This window comes from Lissotriton helveticus, chromosome 9, assembly GCF_964261635.1.
Source record: "Lissotriton helveticus chromosome 9, aLisHel1.1, whole genome shotgun sequence".
Taxonomy (NCBI): domain Eukaryota; kingdom Metazoa; phylum Chordata; class Amphibia; order Caudata; family Salamandridae; genus Lissotriton; species Lissotriton helveticus.
Window position 1 is genome coordinate 340,602,920 of NC_136070.1, and position 14,231 is coordinate 340,617,150.

The following is a 14,231-nucleotide window of genomic DNA, read 5'->3' on the forward strand; positions in this document are numbered from 1 at the left end:
TCTTGTGTAGGGTCCTTAACTGTCATGCATGTAATCGGATCTGGAGTATGTGTCAGATTGACTGGAATGTCTGGAGTCTGTGCTGTAAGCTTGGCTGTGCGGTCTGCTAAATCATTACCTTGGGAAATAATGTCAGTAACTTTCGTATGTGCTTTGCACTTCATGATAGCAATAGATGTCGGTAAATGTATGGCATCTAACAGGGCTTGAATAAGGAGACCATGCTGAATCTTGGTTCCATGAGAAGTCATAAAACCTCTCTCCTGCCAGAGCACTCCGAAGTCGTGTACAACTCCGAATGCGTAACGTGAATCTGTGTAAACATTAACCTTCAGGTTCTTGGCATGTATACAGGCTTGTGTCAGAGCAACTAGCTCTGCTGCTTGAGCGGACAGAGTATCAATACGGTGTGTTTCAATAACTTCAGTGTCAGTAGTCACTGCATACGCGGCGACTAGTTCTCCTGTACTAGTTCTCATACATGAACCATCCACATAAAGTGTCAGGTCAGGATCTGGTAACGGAATGTCTGTCAGGTCTTGTCTTGGCTTTGTCGTAATGTTAACTACTTCCACACAATCATGTGTGTCTGGATTTGAACTAACTGATGTTAACAGTGTAGCAGGATTCAGGACGTTGCAGCGTCTAATTTCTATGTGTGGCTGGAACAGTGTCAATTCATAACCTGTTAAACGTGCAATTGTCAAGTGCTGAGTTTGTGTTCGGTTTAAAAGAACTTCTACTGAATGTGGAACTTGTACTGTCAGGGAATGTCCTAAAACTATAGAATCACTTTGTCTGATAGCTAGTGCTGTGGCTGCAACTGACTTGAGGCACGCAGGCAACGCCTGGGCGACTGGATCTAATGTGCTCGAAAAATAAGCACAGGGCTTGTATTGACCTGCTTGATCTTGTGTGAGGACAGATAATGCTGTACCTTCGCGTTCAGTAACGAAAAGTGTAAAAGGCTTACTGTAGTTCGGTGTAGCTAGGACTGGAGCTTGACATAGGGCTTTCTTTAACTCGTTGAAACTAAGTGTATGGTCAGATGTCCAAGGGAGGACAGTCGATACGGCTGCCTCCTGTGTCGTTAACTGTATCAGTGGCTTGGCTAGAAATGCATACTGGGGAATCCATTGTCTACAATAAGAAGTAAGGCCGATGAAGGCACGTACCTCCTTCTGGGTTCTTGGCTGGGGAAGACTCGCTATTAACTGGATACGGTCGGGTGTCAACTGCCTACCCCTCTTGGACAGCAAGTGTCCTAAGTATACCACTTGCTGGACACAGAATTGAAGCTTCGAAGGTGACACCTTGTGCCCCATCTCGGCTAGAAAATACAGAACTGTAAGTGATGCTCGCTCGCAGTCACGTTCAGAACGGGCTGTGATCAGTAGATCATCGACATACTGGAGCAGGGCAGTGTCAGTTGGCATGTGAATGTTGTCTAGTTGTCTCTTGAGTGCTTGACTGTAAATACTAGGGCTTTCTGTGAAACCTTGAGGAGCGCGTGTAAACATATAGCTCCTTCCATTTAAACAGAATCCGAAAAGAAACTGGCTATCTGGATGAATTGGAACACTAAAAAATGCATTCTTGAGGTCAATAACAGTGAAAAACATGGCTTCGGAATCAATGGCTGTTAACAGGGAAGAAATGTCTGGAACAACTGGGTACTGAGGAATAATACATTTGTTAAGCTCTCGTAAATCAATCACTAATCGATATACTGGGGGTGCATTTGGATCAGTACGTTTCATGACTGGAATGATCGGAGAATTACACACATTGGAGTCAGTTTCTACAACTACTCCTTGAGCCATGAGCTCGTCAATAATTTTGGATAAGGCTGCTACAGCCTCAGGTGGCAATCTGTACTGCCTGATTCGTGGTAACACTACACCTGGTTTGAGAGTCACACGATAGGGTGTGATTTGCATGTAACCTACATCAGTTGGACCTTGCGCCCATAAATGCTGCGGAACATTAGACAATCTTGAATCAAAATCTCGTAATACATAGTGACCCTTAAAGTCACGTAGGAACAGACGTATTCCCTCTGGGGAACAGCAAATAACTGCACCTAATTCTTTCAATGTCTTAATGCCTAATAGATTTTCTGGACATGACTTAGTAAGTAACAGATCAGTAGTACGGGACAATGGACCTATTTCTAGAGTAACTGGCTTAGATATTTCATTAACTATGGGTTTTCCTGAAAATCCAAGGGAAACATTTCTTGAGCCTGAGAGCGGAGCCCCTGGAACTTCGGCATGACTAATTGTGGTCCTACTTGCCCCTGTATCGATCAAAAACTTACTGTCTTTCCCTAATACTTGACTGTGAACATAGGGACCTTCTTGATCTACAGGTATCTCGATGAGAGGCAAGCCTACCTCCTTCTCTAGGCTGTTTCATGAATATGACTGGTACTCTGGATACTCGGACTGTGCATACTGGTACATCTGCGATGTAACGTGCTGTGTTGCAGCAATAGGCTGCGGTGCTGTAACCGTCTGTTGTGCATTCTGTGACTGAGGAGTCTGTGAAACTTGTTCTTGTCTTGGCGGACGTGGTCTTTCTTTAGTCTTACCAGTAGCTATGTTGTGTTTCAGAACTGCACACTCGTTTATAAAATGACCTGGCTGTTTACAATAGTTGCAGTTCCCTTTAACGGGAGCTGCAGGATGACTGGCTTGATTCGGACCTCTCTTCTGACTGTCTTGAGGAATAGATTGTGCAACTAGCACTTTCATTTTCGTGTCTTTCATACGTTTTCTTTCGTGTTCTTGCTCTTCTCTGATTCTATTCTGGTGGTACTGGAGCATCTGGAGCATCTGGGACGGAGTATTTGCTTGCCAGGTGCTTTCGACTTTCAAAACTCGGTTTTTAATTTGTGGACTTGAATTCTCGACTAATTTGGTAACGAAAAGGTGAGGGTATGACTCACTACTTGTCTTGAGACCACTATTAATACTGAAACATTTCTCAAATCTAGAATAAAAATCACTAATATCCTCATCTTGTTTCTGTTTACAGGCTGAGATTGCATCCCAGTCTTCTTTCCTAGTTGTCAATAATCTGGGTAAAACTTGAATCAATAATTCTGGTAATTCTTTACATTTATCTCCAAGACCGGTACCTGGTACTCGTGCCTTGTCTTCAGCTTCTAGAGCTGCCCAATCGATCTTTTTCTCTCCCACCTCCCATTCTTTTTCCTTTAACTTTTCATACACCCCTGCGGGTAACAGGACCTTTAACATTTTAATGATATCAGGGTAAGTGTATTCTCCCATACGGAGCATGTCTTTTAATTCTCTATGGAACCCCGCTGGATCTTTGTCATGACAGGGGATTAATTTCTTCATTTCAAGAAGTTCCATCTTTGATATCGGAGTGTATACAAACACTCGTTGCATTACGCCACCCGCCCCTTGGACTGGGTGGACTTCTCGTAGCGGATTCTGTCTGTCTATATAGAATGGTTTACTTTCTGGGGGTGAGACATGAACAAAATGCGGGTTCAGGAACGTTCTATACTTGTGGCGCTGTTCTAGAATGACACTTATTAAATCGGTACCTAGACCTCTCCATCTGTACTGGAGTAACTCGTTCAGGATATCATGTAACGGGCCTGGATCAGAATGTTGACCCTCATACAGGGTAATGAGGTGCTGGATCATATACATACCCACCAGTCGTTGCTCGGCTGGGGGCAGTTTCAGAAACATTTGTGCCACTATTTCGTCTGGAAAAGTGGTAGAATCAGTAATCCATCGGACTGCTGATCGGGCTAGTTCTTGTTCGTGCATGGTACTTAATTCGCTATAACCGACTCGTGATTTCAGAATGTGATCGGTAGCTTGAAATACTTGTTCTAAAGAGCTTTGTTCTGGTGCTAGATGTTGAAAAATAGACTTGGGTTCTAGACGTAAATGGCGATCTGGAAATCTGGATTTTCCTACATACGCTATTCTGGCGGGATTCTCGTCTTCCTCTTCAGGATCAGAGATACTTTCTTTCTCGCTTACTTGTGCTGCTTTACGCTGTTCGTGTAACCTTATTATTTCTTTACGAATTTTCTTGTACATACTTTCCATGGCACTAATGGTCTTGTGCTTACCCTCGGCTATATTATCACTCCACCTTGTTAAGATTCTCATTTCGGCGGGATCTTTAGACGGATAATCTTGTTCTCTTATTAGACAATTGATCAGGAACTTTAATATCATGAGCTGAATCTCGGCTTTCCTTTGAGACATAATCTCGCCAATACTTTCTGGATCATCCCCTGTGCGGATGAAACGATATATTCTGTCTAGATCTTCTTTTATATTCGGTAAGGTGACTAGATACTCGGTCACCCTTCTTACGCGTACGGAATATAAAACCATATTATACTCGCCTGGGACTGTGTCATAGACACATTCGGCAAGGGCTTGTCTGATTTCTGTAACAGACTTATTACTTTTAGGAGTACGCTGTGATGCTTGGGCATGTAATTCGAGTGCTGATAGACGCTTGTGTGGCGGTGGGGTTTGAGGAGGACCTCCTCCTGCGGCCCCTAGACTGGAATCGTCGACTGACATTCTTCGTGCTTGCAGGGTCGGTAATTGTAACGTGGGCTGAACTTGTATGACAGGCTGACCCGGGGGTACCGTAACAGGTACTCCGGTGTCTGGAGAAACGGGAAGTGCCTGATTTACAGGGACAGGTGGAGCGCGAACTGGATTGGCATATTCTGGAACTGTGTCGTCCAAATAGGACGAAATAAAAATATCAGCTGCGGTCGGTTTGTGACGTAGCTTGGTCGGAACTAATGGTGGCGGGAAATTACTGGGTGCCTCTGGGGTCGCTTTTGGCAAGCCTTCGGCAAGGAGAGGATACATACCCTTAATAAGGGCATGCCTCTGTCTGTCTGACTGTTCGACTTTGACTTGTTCACCTATCTCGATTAATTCTCTTTCTTGGGCTCGTTCTTGGGATTCTCTACTTAACTCTGACTTTCTGACTTCCTTTTCCGTTCTTCTATGCGCTTCCTTACGCCATAACTCGATGGCATCTTTCTGTGACTGTCTGGCTTTCTTTTTCCATAATGCTTCTTCTACTCGCATGATACATTCGGCATCCCATGTACCCGATACGGGCCATCTATACTTTTCTTCTAACTGTTTGGTATACTCTACCCATAAATCTAGATACAATATGGCGCTTATGCCATGTTTCTGATACATAAAGTGACCTGGACTGTCCCTAGGCGGAACAGGAACTGCTGCTTCCAGCAGACCCTTTCTAGTTTTTAACTGACGTAACTTGGAAAAGAGCGGCATTCTAAACTTGAATCGGAACACAATACAATACACGAAAAACAATAACAATTGGGAAAACAATTCAGGCATACCACGACATTGGAAATACATTAAACAATATTATAAATAACAGTTCGAACAGAATACTACCTGAAAATACTGAAAACAGAACAGAATTCTCGAGAACGGAACAGACTAGAGTTACTGGATGCACTGCTGTAACAGTACGGAACATACCGGTCCCATAAAGGAACGCATCAAGACCCGTATCCACCTAGGTGAACACTTCGTTTGTGGGCTTGGGTACCACCAACCCACGGACCAGGAGTCAATTTAGACTGACCCTGTCTAGACACTACCCCAGCAATGGTACTCACCGGGCAGCACGGAACGGAAGGCCTCGAACGGGACTGGACTACGACGGACTTCGGACTTCGGACTTCAGTTACGGGTGGGCCTCCGGATACCTCGGACCTTGGACTCTCGGCTTGGGCTCTGGTCGGGACTCGCCGCGTTCCTCCACCGTCTCGTTCGGATGCTGGACCGCCTCCTCCGTCTCCTCCGTGGGCCTGAGGGATACTTGAAGCAGAAATATCTGCACTTGGCCAGTATGGTTCCGTCACGACTGCAGAGGGTCAGGGGGTCGGCGTGGCTTCACCGACGCATGGGGAAAGGGCAAGTCCCTGTTCGGGCGCCATTATGTGGTAAATAAATAAATAATACCCTATTTTTGACTAGACTTATAGCATAACAGATAGCTCAATAAATAAGAGTCAAGATTCGAGGTAGTAGGAGTTTCTGCAGGTTTATTACAGCATAAGGACAGGATCAGGACAACCTGCATAGGAACAGAATGACAGGGCCCAGCAGGACAACTGGGGCCCAGCAGGGGAAAAGAGGCCCAGCAGCTGCTGGGGCTAGGTCTGGGATGAGCGCGCTAACATTCAATAACAAAACATTGACTTATATACATAGCGCAAACACATAGCATTACATTGCAGTAGGCGTAACAGTAGGTGGAGTAGAAGGCGTGACGCGTAGCAGTCGCGAGAGATAACAGAAATAAGGGGTGTAACTGGGAGTTTACTTAGACATGTGATGCAAAAACGTAACAGAATATGTCCTGAATGGGCGGACACATAGGAGGGGGCTACCTAAGGAGCCGGGACCTCTAACCTAATGGTGCGCGGAAACTAGCAATGACGTGTTACTAGGAGAAGCTGGGGGCTACGAACTCTGGGCTAGGAGCAGAGACTAGAGTCTGGAGGGTCGGAGCGACATGTACCTAAACCCTATCTGGTATCTAATGTTTAGGGAACACGTTGATATAAACTAGAAGTCATGAGGGGAAAAGCTAACTTGATTCTAAGACTGGACCATGCATTATTCTACATGTAGTGCGTGAAGAATATTAAATGACCATTAAATACAGTATTTCTCTAACATGGAGACGAGAAGGCTAGACAATGACGGAAACTATTGATGCAGTTCAGTAGCTTAGGAATGCAGAGGAGGAGGACTGAACTGATAGCTGGAACTATAACATACTTTTGGCAGACTCAGAGGCAGAGCCGGGGTGCACCGGGCACTGCAAGGCAGGAAGTAAGTGAAGGGTCGAGGATACAGGTGGGGGCTGTATCGCTCCTCAGCGAGGCTTTCAGAAAACAGGAGCTGAATCTGTGGTCCGGGCCCTTTTGAGGCCTAGAAACGGAGACTTTATAATGGAATAACGTGCACACTGAGAAACGTGGCAACATTATTTACATAGGCCTGATATTCGTAGTATTCACGAGGACTGGAAACTAACATACTAGAGGTGGACACAACTGTAATTGCGTCTTTAATCAGAAATGGGGAATAACATATGCATATTGATCATGCACACATAACATATGATGGATGAGGCGTAGGGACACAGAACATGGCAAAATTTACTTTTCCACAGGTTCCTTACGACCACAGGGGAGATGATGCGTCCGTCCCTTATGACCCCGGAGGAGATGAGGCCTTGGTTTCTTACTGCGATGCAGGGTAGGTGAGGCGTCGATTCCTTACTGTTGTTGGGGAGGTGAGACAGTTTCTTACTGTTGCCGGGGAGGTGATGTCACAGTGGCGGTAAGGCGGCGGTTCCGTACTACGGTGCGGTGTAGATGGATTCAGGAAGTCACCCACGTCCAGTATCAGCTCCACAATGATGAAGCACCAGTGTCGATGAGGTCGGGGCTGCAGTGCGAGTTGGGGCAGTGCACCATGAACGTCATGAGCGGTGCCTTCGGCTGTGGTGCAGGCAGCCGTTTTGGTGACGCCATCTGAGTCGATACAGTATGGCGTCGACAGGCGTCGGGGCTGCGGTGCAAGTCGGGGCGTTGTGCTCTTCACGAAAGGATGCCCACTGCTTTCGTTACAGGTTGCGGCATCACTCGCCGGTATCCTTTGGGCAGCACTGTGCAACCAACTATATATATTGCCTGACCAGAGTCTTCAACTTTATCACTCAATCACATCCATAACATTCAGAATAGGAGAATATATCTATATACCCAAGACTACTATTAAGTAAAAGACTAGTGACAAAAGATTAAAATTGTTTTATTCATCATACTCTCGCCCATATTTTATATTTATGTTGTCTGATATTTTTATTGTGCTTTTGGAATGAATTTATGGAATTTGCATTGTTTATATATCTGATGACAGTGTTATTAATCGTGTAGATCTGTTTTCTTGATTGTGTGTATTATGATAAATAAAACTATTCTAATCTTTTGTCACTAGTCTTGTACTTAATAGTAGTCTTGGGTATACAGATATATTCTCCTATTCTGAATATAATGGATGTGATTGAGTGATAAAGTTGAAGATTCTGGTCAGGCAATATATATGGTTGGTTGCATAGTGCTGCCCAAAGGAAACCTTTATGATTACATATTCGTATGGTACCCTATTCCTTTGGCTTAAGGGGTCCCTCTCAGTTTTTTATAAATAATCACTCGTCGGTGTCAGTGTTGCAATTTCCCTCTGTGGCAGCTGAAACAGCAGTTCCAGATGCAGGAGGACAGAAGAAATTATGTCTTTGTGTCCCTGAGACTTCAGAACAGGAGGCAAGCTCTACACCTAGACCTTTGAGATCTTCTTCAAGCTGGATACACAGCAAAGTCTTTGTCCTCTCTTTGGAAGAAACAGCCTCTGCAGGCCAACCCCAGACAGCACACAGCAAAGGGGCAGTACTTCTCCTTCAGTTTTCCCAGCTCTTCTCCTTGGCAGAGATTCCTTTTGAGTCCAGAAGTATTCTAAAGTTCTGGGGTCTCTGCCCCAATATTTATACAGCAGTTGCTCTTTGTTTTCCTGTGGCAGACAGGCTCTGTGTTCAGTCAAAACCAGTTCTGTCCTATCTGGTCCAGCTTCCCGGCAGGAGGTAGAGACAGTATTGTGTAAGGCAGACCAGGCCCGTTCAGGTGTAACACAATCTCTACCCCATACTCTAAACGCAGCCAAGCCCAACTCATCCAGGAGAGCTGGACCCACCTCAATCACCCAGTGACTGTCTATAGTGAATGCATATCCCAGCCCCTGTCACTCCAAAGCTAGACAGTCAATCCACAAACCAGCAGAGGCACACAGGATGGCTAAGCAAGAAAATACACACTTTCTAAAAGGGGTATTTTCAAACACACAATATAAAAATCATCTTTACTATTGGGTGCATTTTTATATTCTGATCTCAGGCATACTAAACTCCATCTTTCCATCTTGTCCCAATGGGAAGGCAGTTATAAATAAACTCCCATTTTATCCTAGGGGACAGTTAGCCTTTCCATAGTGAAAAACAAACTACACTATATATCAGTATCAGGACGTCACACACATCAGTAAATATCCAACCTTTCACACACAGTGCACCTTGCCCACAGGGGTACCTTGGGCCTACCTTAGAGGTGATTCACATGTAATAAAAGGGAAGGTTAAGGCCTGGCACGTGGGTGCACTTGCCACTTCGACATGGCAGTAGAGACTGAGCACAGACACTGCAGTGGCAGGTCAGAGACCCCTTTGAAAGGCTGCTTGTGTGGGTGACGCAATCAGTGCTGCAGGCCCACTAGCAGCATTTGACTGACAGGCCCTGGACACACACAGTGCACTGTACTAGGGACTTAGTAGTAAGTCAAACAACCAGTCATGGAAACACCAATCCATATTCACAATTTACAGAGGAAGCACTTGCACTTTGGCAGTGATCAGCAGTGGCAAAGTGCCTGAAGCATCTAAACCAGCAAAAACGAAATTCAGCACACAGCAAAAATTCAGGCGGCAGAATCAAAAAGACAGGGGAAAATCATGCCAAGGATGCCAGGTCTAACACCCCTCATCCCAAGGGGCTGGTCTAACAAAACTGCCTGGGCTGCTTTGTGTTTTCAGTCCAGCCCTGACTTCCTGTATGCGTAGCTAAAACAAACAGGATGCATACGCCAAATTAGCTGATGTAAGTAGTACTGAGCTAGATGTTTTCTAGTAAAGTTTTCCAATTCCCCATATGAATGCAATCATAAATGGGGTATACATTGAATGGTTACACCTAAATACACACTACCAAGTCACATGTAGATTGCAGGAGAACACTGTAGGCAAAGAGATATTTACAATATAGACAGTGTTTAACCAGAGATACCTACACCAGTGTGAAAACTATTGAACCGTAAGAAGAACTACATCTAGATAACTTGAATGACAGGCGTGCAAGACAGTTCCTCTTAAACACTATTCTATGTACAGTGATATAGTTTTGTGAGGGAAATGATCCTTTACATGTTAAAGGTGCATGAACGTTCTATTGTGCATGGCTCCCTCAAGAAGTGGGGAGGATAAAAAGCCTGTCAACCATTTTCATACAGATAGGCTTGAGTCAAAAAATATAATAGAATTCTGCTTGATAAGGATTTGAAAAGTGGGTGTATTTATTAGATAAGCTAAATATATTTATAGGTTCTAGTCCGGAAGGTGATTCTCGTCCTACTACTGGTGGCCCACCTCCATTCAGCACCAATGTCCGCTATTAACTGGCTTAAATTGTCTTTTTTTTAAAAATTATTACTAGAGTACCTTCCAGATTTTTAAGCAACGGATAGTCAGCCACAGGGGACAGAAAAAGAGAGCCCAATTGAGCCTCCTATTAACACATGTCAAGTCCTTGCGGATGCTGAACCACAACATGACATACCCACTGAAAAGAATGGAGTTTTGGCACCTATTTCAAAGTTCTGGGTTTGCTCTCAAGTTTCATGGTATAGCAGCAGCATGTTAACTCTGGTGGCTAATGCACTTGCTGGAGAGATATAATTGCATTTTATTTTATGTTTACAGGTTAGCAGCATCATAAAATAGCACAGACGGTAAATATGCTTGTTTCAGAGCATAATGAGTATGCTACAGATTAGTATATTATATAGGATAGCAGAGTGGGCTAATTCTTCAGTTGCAGAGATCCTACTGTTACTAGTTGCTAAATCAATACGTTACTTGCCTTCAGTAAAGCTCTTTCTAGTAAATACTGTGCCTAACCACAGATTTCTCATCTTTGAACCCTCCTAGGCACTGAACTCGATCCGGAAAATGTCTACAACAGCTCCTGCAAGCCAGACGGTCCAGCCATCACATAACATGGATATGTTATTCCACTTTTGTAAGTGTTGATAAGGAGTTGGTTGTGGGCACCTCCCCTGTGTGTGACGTCCGTTTATCAACAGATAATTTCAATGCCTGTCAAATGAACATGTTCTCAGTGAGCAAAGTCTAACCTGGGACCTCATAACCTAATCCTTAGAAGGTGGAGATGGACAGGCAGTTTGGAATCTGTGGATAATGACAGTATCCATCAGAAATTGCATCATCGGGTAAGCAGCTTATTCTTCCGATGGATACTTCAACATGCATATTCCACACCTTCTGAATCTCGAACCAAAGTATTACCCTCTCAAAGGTGGTGGATCGAGGAGTGGACTTTACATCGGTACAACCGAGTAAGCAAAATGACCCTCCCTGCAGACCTGAGAGTCAATACACCAATACATCGTGAAGGTATGGATGAACACCCATGTAGCAGCTTGGCAGATGTCCAACACCTCACCTCCTCTATCCGGGGCCTTGGACACAGCCTCGTCCCTGGTGGAATGATCTCAAAGACCCCCAGGAGGCTAGACCTGTTCAGAGCATAGCACAGCTTAACACAGAACAATCCATTTTGATACCATTGGTTTCTGGATAGACTTGCTTTTCTTTGACCCAGCAAACTTGGCAAAGAGTTCATAATCTCCCCACTTCTCCTTTGGTCTATTAATGTAGAAACTACGGGCCCCATTAGGATCCAACCAGTGTAGCTGTGTCGGCTATCCTCCTCTTTAGGATAGCACCGCAGTTTAGAACCAGTTTTATGCAAATCTATACTCTGCTCCAATGGCAACCGTACAGCCCGAACTGCCAAGCCAGGACCTCCCTGAACCGGAACACCAGCATCCCAGGACTGGTTTTGCCATAGTTAGGGCTCATCAACCAGGTACACCTTGCCTTCTGTGACACAGTTTGCACAGAACCCAAGTCTGGGCACACGCCAGTCTCACTTAGGATTACAAACTAAAGTGTACAAAAAAAGTGATGGATGGAATGCTTCAATTAATCTCCATCCCCTGTTAATTACTGGGGCCGCAATCCAATCCATTGTTTTTTTGCACACCATACCACCTCAGTTTGAACCCAGCTATTTGCAAATCAGCCTCGACCCTGCTCCAATGCGACCAGTCCAGCCCGAATGCCATGGCAGTTTGGGCAGCTTTGGTATTTGCTAACCCCGGGATCGAAAAGCTTTGGGCCCCTGCACCTAATTAATTCATTCACATTTCGGACAGGTCAGTCCGTGTGCCCAGCGCCCCTTCACAGCGCTCTGAACGCCATTAAAATATCCAGACATCAGCCTGGCTGCAGGCGTAGGGTAAAAATAAACAATATGCATAAAAGTCCTAAAATGAAAATACACAACAAAAAATGCCAGTTAAATAACCACCTTTTAGACAAGCTCAGTATTGCGGGTCTTTTCTCAGTGTCTTATCCGAAACTTTAGGCCGATTTTCGCCTGCCCCTAAAATATCTCCATGACCCATCAGATCCAGACTCCTGGAGGCAAACCTGAGCACACAAATCCATAAGAACAAAAGAAAAGGGGCGGGTGGTTCGCGCTCTTATATATATTACATTCCTTCTTAGTGACCTGTAGCAGATACTGGGTGGCATGAGCAATATGCTTATGTTCTATATTTAAATTATAGCATAACATAAAAGCTAGGCCATATTTTAAAACACATTCATAGAACATAAAAGACCACGTTTCTCTTAAATTGAACCCAAAACCGGTTGAAATGTACAATGGACAGGCCAAATTATGATGTTGGAATGTTAGAACAAAAACTTACGTATGATGGGTCCCGTAGGCAATATCCAACTTGGCCTGAAGAATGGAAATAAAAAAGAAACTATTATTCAAAGTAGAACAGCGTGTTGTACAAGTGATAGCTGAGGATTTGCTTCCCTCTGCTGGTCAAAACAAAATGAAATAATTCGTGTAACACCAAACAATGCGGTTTTACATTGTATGTACAAAATGTTTAGCAGAAAGGGAATCCATAGCAAGCAGACTTTAGAGATTAGTGGGAAGGTAGGGGAGAAGAAATTTGATGGGGAGGGGAGGCCTGGTTGGGAAGTGAAGTGGGGTGAGCTATAAGAAATGTTTGAGGTAATGAGCTGCGTGTCATTAAGGAGCAGGCAGGGCCTGGCTCCAGGATTTTTTTTTAAATCTGTGATGGTCATAAAGATGCATGGTTAGGCCATGAAAACCGCACATACATACATACATACATGTAGAGAGAGTTCTGGTGCTTTTATTGCACAACATGCAATACTATACTAGAAAAACCGATAACTCGCAGATAAATATGAAATATATTTAATTGTTGTCTGTGAAATTTTAATCTTATCATCATGATGGCATTTTCCAAACCACTCTGCAAAGCTTTAACTTTGTCAAGGCGAATAGGATTAACCGGCATGAAGAATCAAATTATATGCATCTAAATTATGCAGCAAACATACAATTTACGTAACAGTTTCTCTATTATTACTTTTACCCCTCCTTCCTCCAGAGAACAACATTTCGGCACATTTTGCAAATTGTGGCAAATGCAGTAAATCCATAATTATGTGGCAAACAGAAAGAATCTAGGCTTGAGTGGTAAATTCCGTTCCGCTTGCGGAATTTGCAGAATTTCGCATTCCGCGGAGAACGCAAAATTCCCCAAAATTCTGCATTCAGCGACTTCGCGAATTTTTTTGCTTGTTCGCGTTCTCAAAATGCGTGTTCACGAGCTATTTCTCCCCGAGCACGCAAACAGAAATAGCGAACCAGAAAAAAGCATTGCGAACAAGCAATTCTGCGTGTTCATGGAAGTTCTGCATGTTCGCGGAGATTTTTTACCGTTTCGCTGAGATTTGCGTAACGCGATTACTCAAATTCCGCCCACCCCTAGAAGAATCACCTAAATCCAATTTTAATTACCATTGCTGTTAGTTTTTTTAAAAGAATAATGTATTCAAGAAATGTAAACAAAACCTACACAATTAATTCCCCTCAGTGCCATTGGTGGCAGCACTTAAAAGAAAACCGCTTTTTCAAGCCAACTACTCAAAAGTATACATGTAATACAAACAATACATAACAGTACCAGATGTTATATGGTCCTGTATTGCCATCCTATGGTTCTAACGACAATTACAAACCGCTCAATTTCCGGCCTTTTGATTTATGACACCTTAAAGGCAATATTAGATCATATTACAAATGTACCTGCCATGTATCGTATATAGGTATTATAATCTATTGTG

At 43.9% G+C, this 14,231-nt stretch overlaps 1 protein-coding gene across 1 annotated transcript in view; it reads right to left on the minus strand.

Moving 5' to 3' along the window:
- Nucleotides 1–14,231, minus strand: part of TDP1 (tyrosyl-DNA phosphodiesterase 1) — a 934,974-nt gene that overhangs the window by 836,825 nt on the left and 83,918 nt on the right. Inside the window, exon 6 of the mRNA XM_078660064.1 lies at nt 12,767–12,801. Coding sequence (XP_078516190.1) covers nt 12,767–12,801 — 35 coding nt within the window. The remainder of the gene's footprint in view (nt 1–12,766; nt 12,802–14,231) is intronic.